Genomic DNA, 24448 nt, shown 5'->3' with positions numbered 1-24448 from the left:
CACTATGTTGAGTATATTCTCAAAAAAATTATGTTCAATATGCATAACATCTAAATTGTGACGAATAAGAAGCGTATGCCAATAAGGTAGAGACCAAAATATACTCTTCTTCACCCAATTATGACAAACACCATATCTTGAACTCTTTCGCTCACCACATTTTGTTCCAAATGGGAGATGATGAAACGAATTCAAACGTGTCAATATTTATTCGCCTGATAATCGAGGAAATGGTAAGTCATGTTCAACTATTTTTTTAATAAATTTGTCTCTCTACCTCCTAAAAGGATGATTAGCTGGCAAAAATTACGGATGACAATAAAAGAAACAAGGTTTCCTACCATGTTCCAATATGAAAGATTTAGAATGTTCCATGCAATATGGACATGATAATCATCCATGTGTACTCCACCTTGACAACATACCATAAGTAGGAAAATCATTAATTGTCCACAATAATGCTGCCCTCATATGAAAATTTTGTTTCCTATATGCATCATAGGTCACAACACCTTCTCTCCACAATAAAGTCAACTCCTTAATCAAAGGCCTCAAGAAAACATCTATATTTTGACTTGGACTTTTCTTACCCGGAGTAACCATGTTAAGAAATATATATTGTTGTTGCATACACATCCATGGGGGTAAATTATACACACAAAGCATTACTGGCCAAACAAAATAAGGCTTGGCAGTCGATCCAAAAGGGTTGAAACCGTCAGCACATAACCCAAGTCTTACATTTCGAGGTTCCATTGCAAAAAAATTCATGTGTGCGGTTGAAGTGTTGCCAAGCCTCACCATCAACAGGGTGTCTAAGGAGTCCATCATCATTGTGGTGTTGCGCATGCCATGTCATATGTTTAGCAGTTTTACATGACATATAAAACCTTTGAAGTCTCGGTATAAGTGGTAAGTAATGCAAAATCTTGTAAGAAATTTTCTTCTGCCTTCTCACACTTGAATTCCTCTGTTTATACCGAGGATGTCCACATACCTGACAATGCTCAAATGTAGCAAATCGCTCATAAAATAACATGCAATTGTTCTTGCAAGCATCAATTTTGATATATCCCAAACCAAGCTCTTCTTCTTCATCCTATAAAAGTCGATAGGTAAATTCTCATCAAATGGAAACATATTCTTTATTATCTCCAATAGTCGATCAAAACATGATTCACTCAAATTGTACTCTGCCTTAACATTTAAAAGTTGCGACACAGCTGAAAGTGTTGTGTGCTTAGTACAACCTACTCACAAAGGTTCCTCTGCATTGCTTAACAAAGAGTAAAAGGAAGACGCATTTGGATTGGGATCTTCTTCCACAAAGCTCGACTCATTTTCAGAACCATGGTTGAAAGCAACTTCGGGACGCATAGCATCCCTAACCATTCTAGTATATGGATTTTCTATTTCATCTTCATATGTAGGTTCTCGAAAAGCAGCATCTCCCTCAAATCTAAGGGATGGTTCAACTCTAGATCTACTTCTTGATGATTGTCCAACATGATCTTCCCCATGTAAACTCCCAATTGTGTAAGCCCTAGTAAAACCACGGTTTAGGATGTGTTTTGTGACTCTATCTTTATCTAAGAACTTGTTGTTACTACATCGTGTGCAAGGGCATCTAATTTTATTCTTCCACATAAATGTAGTCTTCGAACATGCGAAATTAATAAATTCAGTAACTCCATTTACAAATTTAGCTGTAATGAATCCATTCTGTAATCGACGGTACATCCAAGAGCGATCTCCTGACATTTTATAATCCTAAGTATCATAGAATATCATTATCAAGACTAATTTGTATTGATGGAAATAAAACAATTTGTTAAACCCTACATTCCAATATGTATTATATTTATAGATAGATATATATATATATATATATATATATATATATGTACATATTCAAAATTACATTGTAAGATGCAAAGTAGCCCTTATAGTATAAATTATTGCATACATAAATTATCCGTTAAACCTAGGAAAATGGTTTATATTTATTAAGATAGCATCAGATTGAACAACATGAGTATTGTGGACGGGTCCAAATTTATGTACTATTATCCGTTGGAAAGGATAGTATCATTATTTATAAATTTGAAGTTTAACAAGGGTGGTCAGTTCTCAAATACCAACATTTAATTGCTTCTGTGTTTAGCTTACTCACCTCGAAAATTAGACCAAAACCCAATCTCGTTTTGAAGCAGACCGAACATAGGTTTGATGCTTCCAGAGCCGACCTTAGCCTTTGACTGAAGTTAAAGCAATGAAACATTTAGGCTTGTAACCGTAAATCAAATAATTAAAACACAATAACATCATTAAAAATACCTAGGGCGCATCAATTGATAAACATCAAATAAACAAGATATACAAAATTAACCCATAGGGCTAGGAATGTCAACGGCTCATGTACCCTATTAACTACCCGAATAATTTTAAAATTAATACCCTAACCCTAACCCTATTACATTTTTACTACTTTATAATTACCCTAACCCGTTTAAAAATCTGATTATATTAAAAAATTATTAAAATCTTCTTCATACAATTTCTCAGTGTATACCCGAATCCATATACATATACAATAATATTTCTCTACGTATTTCATAAAATTAACTACACATTAAATTTTCTTCCACAAAAAAATTAAAATTTAAGTTTAAATAATCAAAAACAAATATCTTAAACTTAAAATTAAATAACTAAAAACAAATCTATGGGGAATCAGACATAGCATTATCACCAAATTCACAAGTCTGAAAGTACTAATTGCAATATGGGGTAATGAAAAACTCTCTCGTAAACTAATGACAACATCGGCATTGGCATGTTCCATTAATTCTTAGGGTATCATTTTTCAGAAACATACAATACAGTAACATTTAAATGATATTGTAAATGTAGAACAATAGCAACACATCAACTCCAAAAATATTGTACAAGTGTAGCACAGGGGATCCGGGGGCCAAAAACTCAATCAAAAAAATTTCTAAGAATCCCTAACAACCCACAAACACAGAAAGCCAAAATTAATTCCCTAGTCTAGCAGCCAGAAACCTCAATCCACAAACCAAAAAATACCAAACAATACCAAAAAAAAGAATCAAAAAAATATATACATAGAGAAAGAGAGCTTTGGGTGAAGGGTTGCCAACTACCGGTAGGAGTTTAGGGAGTTTGGGGTTTGTGTCGCCGATTTTAAAGAGAGTGTTGGGGCTTCGAGCTTGTCTCCGGTGAAAGGAAGAAGCGAGAGAGAGAAGATCTGGGTTGCTGTGCCACCGGTTCTAGAGAAAACTGGGTTTTCGGGCTTGTGTTGTCGGCTAGAAAAGGAAGAAGTGAGAGAGAGAAGATTTGGGTTGCTGTGCCGCCGGTTTTAGAGAGAGTTGGGCCTTCGGGCTTGTGTCGTCGGTTAAAAAAGGAAGAAACGAGAAAGACAAGATTTGGGTTCCTGTGTCGCCAGTTCTAGAGAGAGTTGGGGCTTAGGGCTTTTGTCATCGGTTGAAAAAAAAAGAAGCGAGAACTGACTAGATTTAGGTTCTTGTGCCGCCGGTTCTAGAGAGAGCTGGGGCTTTGGGTTTCTGTCGCAGGCTGGAAAAGAAAGAAGCGAGAGCCGACCAAATCTGGGTTCCTATGCCGTCGGTTCTAGAAAGAGTTGGGGCTTCGGCCTTATGTCGTCGGCTGAAAAAGGAAGGAGTTGAGAGAGAGAGAGAGAGTTGCGGGTCAGGGAAGAACAACAGATGAAGGAGTCGGTTGAAGGAAGGAAGGAATGGCACCCGATTAGAAGAGAAGAAAAAAAAAGGAAAAAGAGGGGTCGGGGGGTAGGATGGGTTTTTATTTTTTATTCCTTTTTTAATTTTTTTAACATTAATTACTATTACATAAACATTTAACATCTGGATTAATGTGCTAAAAACACATTTTGCTATAAAAATTTTATAAGTATTAAAATTATCATTTTCATAATATTAATATAAAATAAAAAAGAAATATATATACAAAATAGTAATTATGTTTTTTTTAAATAAATCGAATTTATATAAAACATAGTTATCAAAAGACCTTATAATTTAATCAATAATCATAAATTTATTGATTATATGAATTAATTTGTCCTTATTTACATGAAATTTAAAAAATTGCTAAGTAAAAAAACTATTCTAATCTCACAACTTCTTTTTAAATTATTAAGTTTATATATTATAAATTTATATAAACAAAAGTATATATATTATTTAGTAATTACTTTATAATACAATAGTAATTATATTTTTTATAAATAAACATAATATATAATATAAAATGTATGGGTTAAAAGACATTACAAGTTTTATATTATAAAGTATATGTATTATAAGTATTATAGTGTATATACGAAAACGGTAATTATATTCTTTTTAAATTAACCCAATGTATATAAAGTATAGATATTAAAAGATATTACAATTTAATTAATAATTATAATTTTATTAATTATATGAATTTGCTCTTAGTTATATGAAATTTAAAAAAAATAGTTCAGTTTCAAAACTATTCTAATCTCACAACTTTTTTTTAGATAATTAACTTCATATATTGTAAATTTATATAAACAAAGGTATATATATTATTTAGTAACTCATTTATATAATAGTAATTACAAGTTATAGTAACATAATATATAATAGAAAGTGTGTGTGTTAAAAGACTTTACAAGTTATAGTAACTATAAAGTGTGTGTATATATGTATATGTATGATTTGAATCCTATTACATTAATAATTATAATCATCTAAATGAAATTTACTATAATCTTACATAAATTATATATTAATATATATATGTAGACCCTTATTTAATATATCTCATATATATATATTCAGTTGTAAAGATATTTCAATTAAAAAATATAACTTGTACTTTAATTTTAATACAATTATTAATCGATTTTTTTCTTAAATCATACTTGTTTATCTATCTATCTATATATATATATATATATATATATTTATTTATTTATTTATTTATTTATTTATATTTTCTATAGCTCTCGATCAGAATTGCATGAATCCATAGATATAATAAAATGATATTTTTTAAGCACAAATATTAATAAGTTTATTATAAAACTACTCCTCTTAATTTACATATATTAGCTAATTACAATTAAAACGTAAATAAAGTAATATATACTTTTTAATATGATTTTTATATCTTATCATGGTTTTTTATAAAATATAAAATTTTACATAGTAATTTTTTTCAATTTTGGAATAAAGTCACATTACCCTAATTTGGTAGTATTAATCAATATTGTATTATTCATTAAAGTTAAAAAAATTATACAAAATTACTCAAAGGAAATCATATTTAAATAAAGCCCAAAATTTTACTTCAGTAACTATGTATTTGCTTAAAGAGATATCTAATTCTTTTAAAAATAATTAATAAAATTTATAAAAAATTTAAATTTTATAATTTTTTAACATTATTATTATTTCCAACGGAATTTTCCAACGAAAAATTCCGTTGGAAAGTTACAAATATCATTAACACTTTTATGCACTAAAAAGTTACTTTCCAACGAAAAATTCCGTTGGAAATTTCGTTGAAAAGTTACATTTTTCAATATATCATTGACTCTTTATATGTTCCAATGGATTTCCAACAGAAAATTTCATTGGAAACTGTAAAAAGATTGAACAATTTTTTTTAAAGTTTAATGTTCCAACGGATTTTCAACGAAATTTTCCGTTGGAAATCTGTTGGAAAAGATAAAGATAACATAAGAAAAGTTTAGGGTTCCAACGAAAATTTTCGTTTGAAATAATACACAGTAACACGTATGTCCTGAAGATAAAATTTTCAACGGATTTTTAACGAAAATTTCCTTTGAAAATTCCGTTGCAAACTGTAAAGTTTACACACTTTTTTTTTGTTTACAGTTCCAACGGATTTCCAACGGAATTTTCTGTTAGAAATCCGTTGGAAATATTGTACAAGCCAAATTTCCAACGAAAAATTTCGTTGAAAAATTTTCAGTATAAGTCCGTTGAAAATCCGTCTGAACAAGCAATTAAAAATTTTAATTATACTCCGTTGCAAATCCGTTGAAAATTTCCAACCGAATATTTTCCGTTGGAAATACAAAGATTTTTTGTAGTGGAAAAATAATAGCTGTTGGAAATCATTAAATGTGTTGATTGGAAATAAGAGAAATAAGTGAGAAAAAAATAGCTGTTGGAAATGATTAAATGCATGTAACTGTTAGTTTATTGAAAATAAGAGAATATAGTTGAGAATTAATAGTATTCTATAAATAAAAAAATAATAAAAAATTAAGATTTATTAGGCACATAATTAAAAAAAGTAAAAGAACAAATAATTTGATGAATTATTTTTTATATTTTTAATATAATTAATTATATTTTAATTATTATAAAATTATAAATCTTTTTTAAAATTAGGGCCTCTCCAAATTGGGGGCCTAAAGCCCTTGCTTGGGTGGCTTCACCCTAGGGCCGGCCTTGTGTATGACTTATGTGTATTATTAGCATCAAAATATGTTGTTGCCTATGAATGTTTATCACTCACATATGATTCTTGTGGTTTGTATAGCTCTTGTTAATCTAATTGCTACTATGTTCATATTCCTTTTTTGGTCTTTGTTTATCGTGTCACTTTCAAAAGCAAGATATTTTGTAACCTTTTGTTTTTTTAGAAAAAAATAAATTACTACGTATTCTTTCAATCTAAAATTTGACAAATATTATATGCTATCCTTATAACAATATGAATTCTGACAAATTTTGTGAATATTTTTTTCTCTCACGTACTTAATTTTACAAGTTATATTTAGTCGGTATGCAACACACCGACCAATTGTAATTTATATAAAACGAGCAAAACTGAACTATTTGATTTCCTGCATGAAACTTGTTTAAAACTAGAAAACTGATATAGTAATGTGTGGGGTTCTGTCGACCACTGCTTTTTCTTAAAAGTTAGTAGAAGCATGCCAACCAATTTGTACGATGATTTGACAAAAGTCTGAATTTTTTAAAATTTATTGGCAACCAATGGGGTCAATGTACAGCGATTATTATAAGGATCATATCTAATCCCCATATGACATAGATTATATATTCACACATTCCATGCGTGCCAGAATAGTTTCAAATATATTAAAAAGATTATCGTTTTTAGTAAATTTTATTTTAAATGTATTGCTAGCTACCCTTACAATTTTTTAACAAAACTTCTTACTTTTTTTGTTTTTTATTTTAAAACAAAGGTTTGCATAAAGTAATTATAAGGCTTTGTACTTTTGAATCGAGGAGCTAGAGAAAAGAAAAGATGCTGGGAGTGGTATCTTTTTCTTTGTTTGAAAGAAAAATGTTCCATGAAAAATTTGAATATATATATATATATATATATATATTTATATTTATTGTAGCAGTCGACTTGTGTCTTGAAAACCAATCATTAAATATCAATAAAGTTTATCTTTATCAATGAATTGATACAATTTATATTATTTACTTATAAAGATAAAATCATAAAACAAATATGCCTTACAAAAGTAATTATAAAGAATTAATTTATTACATTAAAACATCATTTTCAAATTATTCCTAGTCAACACTTTACCAAGATGAGATATTAATAAAAATCGAGAGACTAGTTTTTATTATATTTCTTACTTACAAAGTAATCAATTTCATAAATCGAAATATAAATATATTAAAATAAAATATGAATGCTTGTTAGAAGAACAAGTTCATTGAATATGACTTACCATGTAATTTTCATTTGATAATTCATTCAAGTATTTATGAAAATAAATTTTCATGTGTCAATTGTCTAAGTGACCATTAGATTTGAGACTATCAACTTATCATATGTAGGGTTTGCTACACTTTGATATTATTTTGGGTCATCGAAACTAAGGATTTTTTTTATTGAAGATTAAGTTTCATAATAGGCACCGATAACAAATATGCCGAGAGCATAACTAAGGATGTATAATGAAATGGGCATTGGATATAACATGAAGCATGAGATAAATAAATGATTAATAAAAATTACATCACCTTAAGTGATTTTAAAAGAGATATTTCATTGTTCTTATGAAAGTTTTAATTCAGAGAAATCCTTAGTTAAGATATAATCAAAATTCAAAACTAAATTTTTCGAATTTTTTTAAAAAGTTACGAACAAGCTTCAAGGGTATGGAAAGAGTCTAATAATGGTGTATACACACCTAATTCCCTTTGTAGATCACTGTTGGGTAGTACCGTTGAAAATGCAACATTGTGGAAAATGGAGTGGGCTAGACTCATCCCACCTAAAAGGTTGTAAGTGTTTGGTTGGCAGGTAATCAAAGGCAAAGTAGTGGTTAAAGTATGAACTTGTGAGGAAGGGGATGCTTAGTGGCAGTTATAGGGTCTTTGGTGCCACGACTGGGGCATTAATTGGTGTTCCCTATGATAGGGATTCCTTTCGTTGTGGCATGGAACGCCACAGTCACTGATGTGAGGAAATTGAAATTTTGGAGGATGGTCTTTTTAATGATTACATGGCCTATTTGGTAGTTTAGAAAGGAAATAGTGTTTGAGGATAAAGCTTGGGATAAGGTCAAGGTGTTTGAGTTAATTAAACTTAAGAGTGACACGGTGAGCGAAGTCTAAGTGGCCAGTAAAAAATTTGTCAGTATGAAATATTTTCTTTCACTTAATGTAATAAAGCCAAATGATTCTAATTATAACAAAAGTGAATGACTGATAAATTCATGTAGACAAAAAATGGGTGGATGCATGGATGTACAAATTCTTAAATGCATGGAGAGGCGATTAAATGTATTTATTTGTGGATAAATAGAGGATGAGAGGATGAATGGACGGATGTACAAATTCTTAAATGCATGGAGGGGCGATTAAATGTATTTATTTGTGGATAAATAGAGGATGAATGAATGATGTAGAACACAAAGCGGTTTGATCATGAATGGACAATGAAACATTATATGCATGATGGAATTACAATGAAAATCAAATTATTTGATGCAAATTACGGTAATAAGGGTGAGGAAGAAAGAAAAAAAGCCTTTTTTTTTTTTATAATTTGTAAAGAACAAAAAAGTAATGAAAGAAAAACTTCTTTTATTCTTTTCTATACAAAATTTGTTTTTTCGATTTTTTACGTGTTGAGCTCAATTTCACAAGAAGCTAAAAGTTTTTACACAGTTCCTTATTATCATCCACGCTAAATTAGTGAGGCACCTTTATCCTCACTCATCATAAGTTATAAACGGAAAGAGTTCAATTTGAATGGGAGAATTTCACAAACCTACATAAAAGTCATCACCTCTCAAAAGCATAGGTACTTTAACCTTTTCTAAAATGGATGAAGTTTGAATACAGAGCTCATGCATGACTATGGAAAATGTCAATTGTGTGCTAAAAAACATACGAACCTTTGACTACTCATCTCATCAAACCCTGTTCTAAGTGTCCCAACATTTTATTAAGGATAATAATATGAATGAAACAAGAAAAATAACAAAATCAAAACATTAATAAGAAAAAATAGATAAAAACAAAATTATTGAGGTATAAGAGAAATAAAGTCAATTATAAAAATTAGTGGGTCAACGGTTAAGATAACATACTAACTCGACTCTCAAAGTTTTGAGTGGAGCCGTCAAGTTATTCCAACAAGTGATGAAAAGAATCCAACCGTTTGATATGTAGAAAAGTTATCACTAATCTTTTTTATTCAAATGTGGTTACCTATTTAATTGAATATTTTATTTTTTATTGAGATCCTATACTTGACTTAGATTTATTTAAAATAGATAGAATCTAATATACAAAATTCACAATATAATTATGTAGGGGAAAAACATTAGCACATTCACTACAATTGTGTAGAGAGAATGTTCTACCATTATTTTTCATTTTTTCTTTTTAACTTTCCTTTTTTTTTCTAAAATATAGTTATTGGATTTAAATATTAATATGGATTTGTAAGGTATAGAAGCAACTTTTTTCAGTTCTTTTAAATTTTGCAATACATTTTCGCTATTTCCCCTCTATGGTTACGAATTAAAGACGGGAATATACCTAAACGACGCCGGTGTCATGGTATTCATTGTTGTTGACAGATGCCAAAGCTACAGAACTTTCAAAACATGTAAAATTACAAACCCAACCCTCTTCACATCCTAGCCGTTACAACCGTTTTATCTATACAAGTTCCCAACATCACCAAGTTAATAACACCAACCATCAGGACATTTTCGTAAATTCAGTTCTCCTTTTCCTCTCTCACTATTCGTTTTTTCCTCCACAGTGAAATCATCAAAGCCAAAACCGAAGACCCCGAAAGCCTACTCTCACTCTCTCAACTTCACTGTTTTTTCTTTGGTTTTTTGGAATTTTCGCTCTCCAAGAGTTAGGGTTTTTTTTCAATCATGGCTTCGACGTCGTCGTCGGATCCGGGGATGAAAGCGGAGGCCAGCGGCGGAGAGAATTCGGAGACGGTGATAGCAAACGATCAGCTATTACTGTACAGAGGATTGAAGAAAGCGAAGAAAGAGAGAGGCTGCACTGCTAAAGAACGTATCAGTAAGATGCCGCCTTGCACCGCCGGTAAACGCAGCTCCATTTACCGTGGAGTCACCAGGTAAAAAAGCAAAACAAATCAATAATTGAGGTTAAAAAAAGGTCTTTTTTGTCGTTTACTTACTTGGCTTTACTTAAATTCTCTGTTTTGGTTATTGATTTAAAAGATTATGAGTTTAGAGTTATGGTTTTTTGTGAATTTTTTATTTGATGGATGAATCTGAAGGGACTCTGATTTTTATGTGTTGTTTATCAGATTAGTTGATGTGGGAAAGGTAGCAGTTTCGAATAGTTTTTGATGGATTTGAGTTGAGATTTGACTGGTTTTAGCTTTGGGAATATGTAAGTGTTGCTGGAATTTATCACTAAAGTGAGCAGTCGATATGATCAAAACCTTAGCTTTAGGCTGCCAAAAGAACTAAATTTTGAGAATTATTCGATTTGGAGTTTGGACTTTTAGTTTGTCCCTGTTGTGAGTCAAGGAATAATTGAAGGTAAAAAATTGAAGGGCAAAATTGATGTCTTTGGTGCATTTGATAATTTGTGTCTGACGTATAAGGGGGAAGTTTTGGAGAAAGGCCGATGTTGGAAACATGCCTCTGGTTAGTTGATAAGGCTCCTATGTATGATTGTCTATATGCTGCCTAGGAACCAACGAGAATGATAGGATATAAGTCTGGTGGCTTTTGGAGAGCAAAATTAAAGAATGAAATGGGGAAAAAATTCAACAGGGTTTCTCTTAAATACATGAACGTCTTAACTGCAAGACCTTGAAGAGACATCAATTCTTTCTTCAGTATTATGCAGGCTGCACGTCAATGTTTTGGGTCCCTGTTGTCAGCATATAGCTGTTACCAATGGTTCATCTGCTTTTGACAGCCACACCTCTGTTTTCCTCTTTGCTTTTGGGAAAACTTTGATTAAATTGTATTATCATGATATCATCGGAGGAGTACAAATTTGCAAGAAATAGTTAAGGAAATTAAATTATGTGTACAACAAAAAATGTAATGTTTAAGGTTCTTCATATTACTGGATCATAGAGGTTTCTGTGGTGTGAAATTGGTACTGTATCTATTAGGGATATTTGTAAGTTACACTTGATGGCTTTAAAAAAAAAAAAAATAGATAAACTAGGCCATTCTGAAGAAAATAGAAGATTCTGTTTAATACTTCTACGTTTTTCTTGGTTGATGCATGTTTTTCACAGTTGCCTGTAAACTACTAAAGAATTTAATTCCAGTCATAATACATGGGTGATTGATGCTTGTGGTTCAATTCTACGTATATTAGGCATAGATGGACTGGTCGTTATGAAGCTCACCTTTGGGATAAAAGTACTTGGAATCAAAATCAGAACAAGAAAGGGAAGCAAGGTCTGTCTATCTGCTTTTCTCTCTTGATTTAGATTTGCAGGCTAGTTAATTGCGACTTAACAGTTCATGTTTCTCACGAAAGCTGACAATATTTTTATTCTTTTTTGGTGCATGGGCTGCTTGGTTTTTGACCATTGTCAGTCTACTTAGGTACGTCAGGAGATTCGTGAATTTATTTCTTTGAACTTTCCTGTTCATTCATTTTACGATGATCTATTTATTAAGAAACATATAATTACAGGGGCATATGATGACGAGGAGGCTGCGGCAAGAGCATATGATCTTGCTGCTTTGAAATACTGGGGTCCTGGGACACTCATTAATTTTCCGGTGAGATGATCACTCAGTTTAGTACCATCACTTTGCGAAAAAAAAAAAAAAAGACGAATTGAATGCTTTATCTCAGCATGTTTGTTGTGCTTGTTAGTAATTGAAAATTCCTTTTGATTCTTTTATTTTTCCTACCAATAATAATTCCACAAACTAAAATTTAATAATCATGGTTGAAAAAGCAGTTGTTACCCCTCCTTAGGAGGAATAACGTCCAAGGTTCAAATCCTCTCTCCCCCTTGGGTTCCTACTAGTCATATGAACCCTAAAAGATTTTAACCTTTTTTTGGTTATAAATATTAAAAACTAAAGAATCCATATGCGGTCTCTTAACGTTGATTTTCCAATTTGTCATTTGAAACTTTTGTTCTCCTTGCAGGGGATATTAAATGCATACATGTTTCCTTCATTAATTATGTGCTTATAAATAGGTGGCTCACCCCAGTTTTTCTTCTTTCTTTGGATTTTTTTTTTTGGGTTGGGTTTTGGGCTTTGGGGAAGGAGGGGTGTTGTTGAGAAGGTTGGTTTGGCATATAAGAATTTAGTTTGAATCTTCACCTTAATGCTTTAAGCCTCATCTGTCTGAAATTGAATGTTTAAAGCATGGAAAATTATTTGCAGGTTACTGACTATACTAGGGATCTTGAGGAGATGCAAAATGTCTCAAGAGAGGACTACCTTGCATCTCTTCGAAGGTGTGTATGAGCTTTGAAAGTGTTTATTCCCACTGCAACTTAGAGCTGTTACTTATAATACGTCTCTCTGCAGAAAAAGCAGCGGTTTCTCAAGAGGAATTTCTAAATATCGTGGTCTATCAAGGTACAATTTTACCATACGTATCCATACTTATATCTAAAACATGTAATATCTACTGTTCAGTAACCTAGTGCTAATGGGTATACCTAGTATTTTCAAAGATTGCAGATTTAAAATGCTGCTTAAAGCCTCCTTCTTTCTTATATAATTAGTTCTCAGACACCTAAAATTAAATCTCTTCAGCAAATTTCAGAATCCAACAAATCACACGAGACCATTGCTGCCAGAATTGGCAACTTCATGGTGTATTTTCTCGATCCCGCTCAAGCCAAAATCCATTTCAAATTAAAGATCCTTTTTTGTCTATTATGACAATCTAAAAGACAAGCAAATTTTCTTCTATTTATTAGTTTGCTTTCTGCCTAGTACTTGAGAAACAACTTAAAAATTTGCATAATGCTGTACTTTAATCGGGAATGGGAGTAGATCAGTTGGTCTCTCCGCAACCCATTTCTGTTCATCAACTTACCTTTCAAACTGTTTTATTAAATTACTTATGGGAATTCGAACAAATCTATCTTCCTAAACTTTAGCTCCATGTAGATCACCTTTCTGTCGGTATAACTGTTATCAACATGCAAAGAAAACATTCGTTACAGTTCAAAGAAATCAGAAGAAATAATCATTCTTTTTTTTTCTTCTTTACTTAATATGTTCTGAAATCTGACCCATTCATCATATGTTTGTGAGTTGGCTAGTATGAATGGGGTGTTAGTTCCTCATTTGTCTCCTATAAATTTCTTTATGTTGTTCATCTTCCAACGTGTGGGTGCATAATATCTCTGTAATAATGATTGTTTATTAATCTGTTTTTCTTTTTCCTTTTGTTATTAAATCTTTGGCTACCATGAAGTAGTAGGTGGGACTCATCATTTGGTCGTGTTTCTGGATCTGAATACTTCAATAGTATGCAGTACAGTAAGTCTACCAATTAATTTTAAGTTTAAATAACCAATGGTTGACTAGTTTTGTGGGATGACTGCAAATTTATTTTAGTTCACACCTTCTCTAGCAAAATGTAATTTGTATCTTTCACATGTCAATTCCTTGCACTAGTATAATATCCAACTGCTATCTTGTTAAATCAATGGTGTAGGTGATGATCCAGCCACAGAAAGTGATTACATAGGTGGTTTTTGCATTGAGAGAAAAATTGATCTAACAGGTTGCATTAAGTGGTGGGGAACCAACAAAACTTGTCAAGCAGAACCCGGAGCAAAATCTTCTGAAGAAGCTAAACATGCATGCCCAGAAGACATTGGCAGTGAACTTAAAACCTCAGAATGGGCAGTGCAGCCTACTGAACCATACCAAATGCCCTGTCTGGGCACTTCCCTTGAAGGGACAAAACGTAAAGGGTCCTCTGCCTCTGCCTTGAGTATATTGTCTCGATCTGCTGATTTCAAGAGCCTGCAAGAGAGAGCAGTGAAAAAACAAGAAAACAATGCTGATAATGATGAGAATGAGAACAAAAATACTATAAACAAAATGGATCATGGCAAGGCAGCTGAAAAATCAGTCAATCATGATACTGGGAGTGACAGACTTGGAGCCACACTGGGAATGAGTGCTGGATTGTCTCTTCAGAAAAATGTGTTCCCCTTGACTCCTTTCTTGTCTGCTCCACTTCTCACCAACTACAATACCATTGACTCCTTGGTGGACCCTGTGCTTTGGACATCTCTTGTTCCTGTTCTTCCTACTGGACCATCTCGTAATCCTGAGGTTGGTATAACTTTCATCAAAGCTTTGTCTCTTTAGAAGAAGTAGAATAAAATGATATAACTAATAGATAAAGGCATTGTTGTAGTTTTTGTTTCACATATTTATTGTTTATGGGACATTTCATGAGTCGTATAATTTTGATATTGAGAGAAAAAACATTGTCCAGTAAGAAAATCTCGAATAGAACCATGTGTAAGATAACCTTTCACTTATTCAAATTAATATGCTGTAATAAGTTATATCTATCAAAACAGCATTCTTTAGTAATTAGTCATCATTGTTATAATGCATTTTACGGAAGAAGGTCAAAATTTGATTTCAGGGATTTCTGAAATTGCACATCACGGTAGTTCCCAATTGACAATAAAACTGCTACTAGTATTCATTGCAGTTTTTTAATTGAAACACTAACACTGAAAGTGAGAACCAACTAAAAGATGCTTTTGACATAACCAACCAAAAATGCTTTCCACATCCTTCTTATCTCTGCATGTATCTAACTATCATTTAGTGGCATCATCAAGGGCTTATTCCTAGTTTCCCATCACCTCGGGCTAAGATATTTTCTAACAATAATGAGATGGCAGGGGTGTTAATTGACTCATTATTCCTCAGTAATTTGAAAACAATTTGTTATTTCCTTCAAGCGCAGCTGGTTATGAAAATGGTAAGATATAAGGTGAATCATTTATCTAATTCATTTATCTTACATAAGTTGGCCTCATGAAGAAGCTAAAACATTTCTGTGCAGGCTAGTAAGACCGAGACTAGTTCAACATATACTTTCTTTCGGCCAGAGGGATGATTAATTTGAGTGCAAAAAAGGGGGGAACATATTTTGCTTGAATTCTTGATTTGGAGATTTTTGCAGTACAACACTGGCAGCAGTATGCACAGCTCATTTTGTCTTCAAACGAGACTTCTGCTTGCTTTTTACAGGTTTGTCACTTGAATTCTGAGAGAGAACATAGGAAGAAAATTGTAGTGTATAATACTACGTAGCATGTAAGATATCCCATGTGTATTATATGGTATTTATTTAAAAGCATGTATACTAGGGTTGTGCCAAAAATCAAATGAGTGGAGTTGGTTTTTCAGTTGAACAATAAATAGGATAACTTATATACTAATGTCTTTGTACTCAAAGTGAAAAATGCAATCAGCAACGACAATGGATGCAGGCAGATCTTATTGTCTTCATTGCTGCTGCTACTACTACTACTACCCATAGGCCTGTTGCTGTACGTTTACATGTTTCTTATTAACATCTATGCAACAAAAATTTATCAAAGAAATGATGTAATTGGGAGATAAAATGTTATAGTAACACAATATACTAGTCATTGTTGATAATTCACATAATTCATATTCTGTATTACTTGAAACATGTCTAGATCATCACCTATCCTTTTCTTTTGAAACATATATTGAGAAAAAAAAAAAGGAAAATAAAATATGGAAGAAGAAAAATGAGAAGGATTTAAAAAAAAAATTATAATTTGAAAAAATCTTCAAGTGATCACATTTTCTCGAAAATAGTAAAAAATGGAGGAAATACGAAAAAAGAAAAAGAAATAAAATAAAATAGAAAATTTATATATTTTCATTTCTTATTTGTTATTACCTTTTGATTTTTTAGAGTTTCCTTTTAGGTTCCTTTTCTTTTCTTTTCTTTTTCTATTGGCAATTGGGCGACCCAAGACCAAATTTGCTAGTGTCACAACTTGGGGGTGAATTAATCGCTTAGCTTGATTATCATTCATTTATATAAGGTGGAAATTTGACTTGAGCTCAAGCTTAAGTTTGAAATAAAAATTCAAACCAAATTTTAAAATGTCAATAAATAATTATTCAATTTATATATTAAAAATTTTTGCGAATTACTCAAACCGAGTTACAAAATTTGAACTTGGCTTAACTCGCTCAAACTTAATTAATGGTGAATGAGTTGAAATAACTAGACTTGGTACACCCCTACCACAAGGCTTCCCCCCTCCCTTCATTCTTTGGGCCTCCCATCTGCCCCCCTATCTCCACTCCCCTTGCCAAATGCCCTTGAAAACTGATGAAAATCCAATCAGTTCTTGAACTCAACTTGTTCAATTTATTGATTATGGATAGACAGAAGATAAATGGATTGATATAAATTTATTGTAAATAAATGGATAGATAAACATATAATGTATTAATTATGGGTAGATGATTTTGATTTTAATAGTATTTAATTTGTCTACTTTAACAAATTCCATGCTTGCCATTTGTTCTTCTTTATAGTATTTCAATATCATTTTAAGTACTCGATTTCTAGTCTATTCCATTGGTACTTACCGAATGCTAGTCTAGCTCAAGGCATTGTGCACGTAACAACACATTACAACAATCCATTTTTATTTGTCTGTTCTCATTTGGGTACATAAACAGAACCAAGTTCAGTTCAAGCATAATGTTTTCAAATGGGGGAATTACAGTTTTGGGCAATGGAACACAAAATAATCATTGTTTGCTACCCTGAGAGAAAATATCTATTAAGAAGGAATGCTAATTTTCAAAATTCCTAAATAGGTAATGACATTTACATTTTGACCCTTTTCTTCAGAAAATTTTTTATAACTTTTGATTGCTTGGAAAGAAAAAAAAAACTTTTTTTATGTAAAATATTTTACTAGTCAACAAAAACATTCGTTAATCCCGTAAAATATTTTACTTCTTTGAAAGACATTTGACATTTTTTAAACTTATTTCGACGATTGTTTAACGGCTTTTTTTTTTTATGTTGTTGTAGTAAATTATCTTAATAAAAACACATCTTTTCATGAGATAGCTCTTGGTGAACAAATGTAATGATTTTTTATCAATGAAAAAACACAACTTTTCACTTGATAACAAACATAACTTTTCATAATTCATATTAATTTCATTTCTGAAAATTATAGCATTATGGTAGTCCACCAAAATTAATTCAAAGAAATTTTCCTTTCTAATGTGGACTAAAGATCCACCAAATTCTAAACTACCAACATATAATTCATATAATTCTGATATATTTTCGTTAAGTATTACAATTCCAAATTAATTAGTTTTCTTAAATGAATTCTAGCATTCGTATGTCATATCAAATGCTTTTCCAAATGAATACATGCAATAATTTAAATATCAATTTGAATGTGTGTTTTTGCTACAAATTTGTTTTAGAAATTCTAATTGACTTTTGTATACAAATCTTTTGATACATTAAACCCGAGCAATTGAAGTTTTCTTAAGACAACAACATTTTTACTACTCTTTTTAATTTTTTTGTTCATTTTTTTGGATGTCCCAAATCTATACTCTCTTTCATTTTCTTAGCACACAATACTTTTACTTTTTCTCAAATTTCACATTTAATTTACATGATTTTTTTGCCTTTTAGTATTAAAAACTATGAAACATCAATTTTTTTAAGAAAATAAAATTTAAATATAACATACACCAATATCGAATAATTTTTCTTAAACTTGACCAAACTCCTAATTCAAAGTACTAAAGTTTCAAAAGATATGTTTGTAGGAAACAAAATTTTCGATTGAGGACAATCTTGTTTTGGATAATTAATGATTTTTTAATATACAGTATATTGTTGGGATGGGACTTTCATGGACAAATGTCATGTCTTTATTACATGTAACATATAAGGTTTTTCATATCGGAGCATGGAAAGAAATCTTACTTTTTTTATTGTCATCACCGTTCCGTTCTCGTCACTTAAAATTTTTTTTTTTTAATATTGGAGTGTAACTCTTCAATTCCTCAATTGGTAGCTGAAGAAATCTTGACACAATTGAATTTCCTTCCTGATATAACATATGAGGCAAAATGTAATAAACAGAAGATTACGAGTCATACAAGAACCATCAAAGGTGCCTTCTCCAAATCCATTGGTATGGAAGACTTCAACTATGCCAAATTAATGACCATGATGGAAGCTTTGTTCATATTTTCATCCTCCTTTTAGATCTTTTAACTACATCAAAATTGAATTTTAATTTTTTCTAGAAAGCAACAAAATTGAGTTTTAATCACACGTCTTTAGGCAACATATATTTTTTTATATAGTGAAATCTTAAAAAGTACAGCTATTTAAACTTTTAGTTTCATTTTTTTCACATTTAATAGTAATATAAAAAAGTACAACTTTTACTAGTGTATGCTTTTTTTATAAATACATTTTATTCATAATACATCTAAAAATTTATATAATGAAGTCAAATTTATAAAAATATTTTAAAAAATACAAAAAAATATTATTAAAAATATTTTTAATAACACATTTTAAAAATATACTGTCTTGAATCAAATTTATTATATTGTTTTTCATCCTCTCATTAAGATCTAGCTATTCTTCTTTTTGGTTTTAAATGGAATTGATGATATCTTTTACCTCAATTAAAAAATCTAAATCTAGAATTGGGACCAAGCCTGTAAGTTGAAGGGGTATCCCACCCTTTGGACAGGTTTAATATTGTTTGTGAAGTTTAGCCGCTAGTCATGCCATAATTTTCTCCCCACCTTCTTAATAATTTTTTTTAGAGTCATTATTGTAGTTACATTTTTTTAGTGCATTTATTGACTATAGTTTAAATAGTAATTATGGTGTTTATGATATATGGTACTATTGCCTCTACCTTTTTACGGACGGATTGTAGATAGACATGGCTTGTCACGACCCGGAACTCCTATCGGGCCCGTGACAAGCCACGACATCACGATAGACACTCATTACCTCGAATGCCGATCGAAACCCCGTAAGGCTTAGCATCAACTTCCGCATCTCCCCGATAAGTGACAGTTATTAAATCTCACATTTCAAAAAAAATCATAAGTCGTTTCCAAATCAAAATAATAAAATATTATTATTTTTTTGCTCACAGGGGCATTTTCGTAATTTTTCTTCAAAAATACCGAAACTCGCCAAAAACATGGTGTAAAAGATAAATATGTTCATACATACTTTAAATCAGATAACTGAAGTATAAAATTACTTTTACAGTGACACGTCGGCCCCCAACTGACCAAGAATGTGTAGGGCTACGAACCCTTACTTTCTAGGATGCAACTCCGAGATTAATTCTCGTCTTAATCAACTATTAACAAACTGTCATGAGCCCTGAAAAGTGGATAGGAAGAGGGGTGAGATTATGATTACATAATCCCAGTGAGTAAACAGACACCATCTAAACTATCTAAAGGCGAGTAAATTGAGATGAATTAAAATATTCTTTTCCAATATATGTTTCATAACATGAATATTCAGTTTACTCAATTAATTAACATGGCTTATATATCTCACAAAACTTGGCTCCTGCCAAAATCATTCTCGCGGATACCTTCGTCAAGGTATCCCACTGAGACCGCCAAGGCTGTTAAAAATTCATATTTCGCATAAAACACATTTTTCATTGAACATCACAACTGTTCCTTGGCGTTGGCTGAGTCTCACTCTCACGTGGTGGTTAACGTGAAGTGCACTCAAAAAGCCCACTTCAGGAGATACCCTACGCGCCTCTACGATCGATGTGAGAATATAAAGGAGTTTATCGTGCCCCTCTAATAAGCTAGTCCACGAAACCCCCCACCACTGCAGTAGCTAATCTTTAATCCACCAATTGATCAAATCTCAATGGCATAGAATGGCAATTACATTGCTAACAAATTTATCAAGGCAAAACAGACAGTTCATATTTTTCAACACAAGTATAAATTTAGCCAATCATGTCAATTTATCACAAGCCATCTAATTCAAATCATAATTTTACAACACAAGTAGGCAGTCTCCAATTACTCTATTTTTAAAACCAGTATTCGATTTTTCAGAAAATTTATAAAATCATTTTATAAAATCATAATTTCTCCTAAAACATAGCAATTTACCATTTAAACTCATTTTTCATAAAATCACACAATTGTATAAAACTACTCTAGATAATTAAGACGATAATAAGTTCACTCACAATATTAGGAGTAGAAATACTCCTATTTTCAGTCCGCGGGTATAGTCCTTTACCCGTATCTAATGGCTCACCACCTAGCCATAATCCATAACACATATTCTAATTAAATTGTGTCTAACAGTCATAAGTTATTTCAGGCTCGATATATATGCATGATATGAAATGAAAAATGCATGGGTAGCCATCTATACCCGGTATTGGCCTAAGTCGATTTTTCATTCGATAAATTGACCAATGCGTCCAATTTCACTCCAACTTGCTTCATTTCTTTTCCAATCCCTCAATTCACCAAGCACAACTAATTAACATACAATTAGGTAAAATTTATCTTCACTTTTCTTCTTGGAACTTTCGGCCAACAATGGTACACTAACTCCGTGATTTTTCCTACTTAATTTTCTCTCCATAATTCATTAATTCCTACACCAAAAACTATTATTTCTTAATCAAATCACCTAGAATAACATCCCATTCTTTCTCATTATTCACTTAGAGAATTCGGCTATTGATGGGTTCCAAACCTTTGGTGGTTTTCTTCACTTGTTTTCATGCTACACATCATTAATCACCTAAAAACACTAACATACCTAAAAATCAAACCAATCCAAGATCATTCTCTCTCCATACCCATTTTGACCAGCCATGAATTCATCATGAAAACATGTAATTTAAACATGGAAATTAAGGGAAAATGCATGGGTAAGGTAAATCACTAGCAAAATCAAAGAAATTTTACCTTTACTTGATCAAATCCTTGAATTCCAACACTTTCTCTTTGATTTTTCCCACCTAGGGTTTGTTCTTTCTTGGTTTCTCTTCTCTTCTGATTTGGCTGATCACTATGGGAGAAATAGGCTAATTTTTTGTCTTTTTATAAAGAAATAATAAAATAATAAAAACATGACACATGACATTTCCTTATTAGTTCAAATTTTAAATATTTGACTTTTAATTATTTAATCCTCCACCACACATTTCTCATGTTTATCCATTTTCATGATGAATAAAATCCCTTGGTCTTGACAAGTGTCGGGGGTGAAAATTTACCGATTTGCCCATAGGGTGGCAAAATTACTATTTCACCCCTATACTCCAAATTATACCGAAATTAAAATTTTTCACTTTTAAACTTCAAATCATACTCCAATACTCAAATCATACTCCCATAAGTCAAATGGAGCACAAAAATCTTTTCTAAAAATTTTTATTTTGTTCCCAAGTGGCAAATGATCATTTTACCCCTAGATAGTGAAAATTTTGATTTGACTTCAAATCGATCCTCGAACTCCGAATTACCATTTTGAGTCATCCCTGAACTGTGAAACTCTTAATTTCACCTTAAAATTCCTATTTGAACTAGTTCGAGGTTTAATCGACTTAATGGTACCATTAGAGGTAATATCGTCTTTTAACGATTCCTCGAACTTCCTAAATATGTAAACATTCTATTGAGCATGTAAATGACGTCGTAATTATTTTATAGAACAGGGTTTGACAACACACCCCCCTTAAAATAAAATTTTGTCCTCAAAATTTCACTTATCAAACTCAAAGAAAATGTGGGGTATTTTCTTCCATTATTTCCACATACTTCCTATTTATCTCACAGGTATGAAATATCAATCTTCTTAATCATATTAGTCCATCTCGTATAGCTTAACCATGCTATAGATCATATTTCCTTGATATTATCTCCTTGACTATTTTCTAGAGTCTCTTATGTTCACATAGTTTAATTTCTGATAAAATTTCTTATCATTGTACTACCTACATCACTCATCATATATTAAGTTTGAATCTTAATTCACTAAAAATCATTTTTCATTTTAGTTGATCACAATATCAACCCCACATATGTGTATATGCCTTATGATCTCATTTATGCTTCCAAGATCTACCTTGATTTGATCATTGAATACGATGCAGTATCACAATTCCTCAGAGTTATCCCTTTGTCCTCAATCATTTTTCATGCCTCTATATTGCTTTGTATCCCATCCTCATACTTATGTGACATGTCAGTCATGAGTCTAACTTGACTGTATAGCCATTTGCTCCTTAAGCTTTAATGTTTTCTCATTGCGAAAAATCTTTCAAATTTATCACATCAGAGTATTCATAAGGTGGATACATATCCATATTTTATAGTTCAAGGTCTAACGCAGCGAACACTATCTCATCATTAAAATTCTACCCTTATCTATCGATCATAGCTCCCTTGCACACTTACCTATACATTCCTGGGTTACCTACAAGCCACTCATGGCCATCCAACTTTTGCCCTCTTATAGTAAGTCAAACTAATATATTCTCTTATTCTTTTCCATATGCTTCCTTAATAAAGTTTCACTCTTTCATACGAATATAACATCATTCTTCCTTAACCAATTTACAAATTGTACTTAAAATTGCAAGACTTAAAACTAGATTCTCTTTAAGTACTTTTCAATATTAATACTAATATCACTCTCAGTTTATAGCTTCCTTTTTATAATCACATAACTTAGTGCTTGCTTTTACAAGATCCACAGCAAAACTTCTCTTGAGTATTTTCTTAGGGATATCCATCTTAAACTTATGTCTCACAACATGTGATCACGTAACCCGTAACTTAGCCATTTATATGGCATTCTCTTCGAGGCCCACTCCAAGGTATTGTTATATCTGTATCGATCCCCTTGGCTTCCCGGCCCTACAGGATCGCATACACCAAGTATCGAACTCCAGACCTTTTACTTCCCCCAAAGGGAACGCCTTTAACCATTTCAGCTTTAACTCATTCATATCGATACCTTCATAAACCTTTAAACTCCAATTACCAAAACTTAGAATCAAATTCAATGACCTTAGGTCAACTCGTGAATTCAACTTCACATCTGTCTCATTTTATTCATGAGTCTTAGACATGAAGTGTTCTTAGCACCGCGGCATTGTGGCTATTGGAGTTTACTTTATCAATGTTATTCATCTATATTTAAGGTTACTACACTAATCATTCTCAACTGTTTGGTTTCCCTTCAAGCTTACGTCACAATTTTCATAACCATTTATATCCTCTTGTGCTTATCACGTATAATAAGTAAAATAGATATTTTCAAATTCATCTCATCCTATTCAATCTAACCTGACTTAACCTAACTCGGGGCCACGCAGTGTTAATGTGCATTTCTTAAAACAACTTTAAAATCGAAAACTTTAAAATCCAAAGTTTTAAAATCAAAATCTTTGATCTTTAAACCTGGCTCTGATACCACTTAAATTGTCACGACCCGAAACTCCCATCGGGCCCGTGACAATCGTCGCAACGTCTCGATAGGCACTCATTATCCCGAATGCCTATTGAAACCCCGCAAGGCTTAGCATCAGCTTCCGCATCTCCTCGGTGAGCGACAATTATTAAATCTCACATTTCACAAAAATCATAAGTCATTTCCAAATCAAAATAATAAAATATTATTTTTTTAGCTCACAGGGGCACTTTCGTAATTTTTCTTCAAAAATATTGAAACCCGTCAAAAACATGGTGTAAAAGATAAATATGTTCATACATACTTTAAATCAGATAACTGAAGTATAAAATTACTTTTACAGTGACACGTCGGCC

The 24448-nt window shown here is 31.6% G+C and overlaps 1 protein-coding gene across 4 annotated transcripts; it reads left to right on the top strand.

The window, feature by feature from the left end:
- Positions 1 to 10282: 10282 nt before the first annotated feature.
- On the top strand, positions 10283 to 16057 carry LOC18598873 (Integrase-type DNA-binding superfamily protein). Of its 4 annotated transcripts, XR_001927735.2 has the most exons (10): positions 10283 to 10671; positions 11904 to 11986; positions 12128 to 12136; positions 12228 to 12316; positions 12938 to 13011; positions 13085 to 13135; positions 13986 to 14050; positions 14229 to 14857; positions 15445 to 15524; positions 15609 to 16057. XR_001927735.2 is itself a non-coding variant. In XM_018120550.2 (9 exons), exons 1-9 carry the CDS (start codon positions 10460 to 10462, stop codon positions 15660 to 15662), a joined length of 1260 nt encoding a protein of 419 aa, XP_017976039.1. In that variant the 5' UTR covers positions 10283 to 10459; the 3' UTR covers positions 15663 to 16057. The 4 variants fall into 4 exon arrangements, 3 of the variants coding, with proteins under 3 accessions (XP_017976039.1, XP_017976038.1, XP_007028653.1); XM_018120550.2 differs by lacking the exon at positions 15445 to 15524 and having other exon boundaries at positions 13992 to 14050; XM_018120549.2 differs by lacking the exon at positions 15445 to 15524 and having other exon boundaries at positions 13989 to 14050.
- Positions 16058 to 24448: the final 8391 nt, after the last annotated feature.

Source organism: Theobroma cacao, chromosome 5, assembly GCF_053813885.1.
Source record: "Theobroma cacao isolate CCN51 chromosome 5, ASM5381388v1, whole genome shotgun sequence".
NCBI lineage: Eukaryota > Viridiplantae > Streptophyta > Magnoliopsida > Malvales > Malvaceae > Theobroma > Theobroma cacao.
This window is presented reverse-complemented; position numbering and strand designations above follow the sequence as displayed.

Coding starts and splice junctions, on each gene's coding strand:
- LOC18598873 (XM_007028591.3), top strand. CDS start 10,460: ATGGCTTCGACGTCGTCGTCGGATCCGGGGATGAAAGCGGAGGCCAGC. Junction 12,317..12,937: donor GGACACTCATTAATTTTCCG/GTGAGATGATCA, acceptor AATTATTTGCAG/GTTACTGACTATACTAGGGA. Junction 14,051..14,228: donor CTTCAATAGTATGCAGTACA/GTAAGTCTACCA, acceptor TCAATGGTGTAG/GTGATGATCCAGCCACAGAA.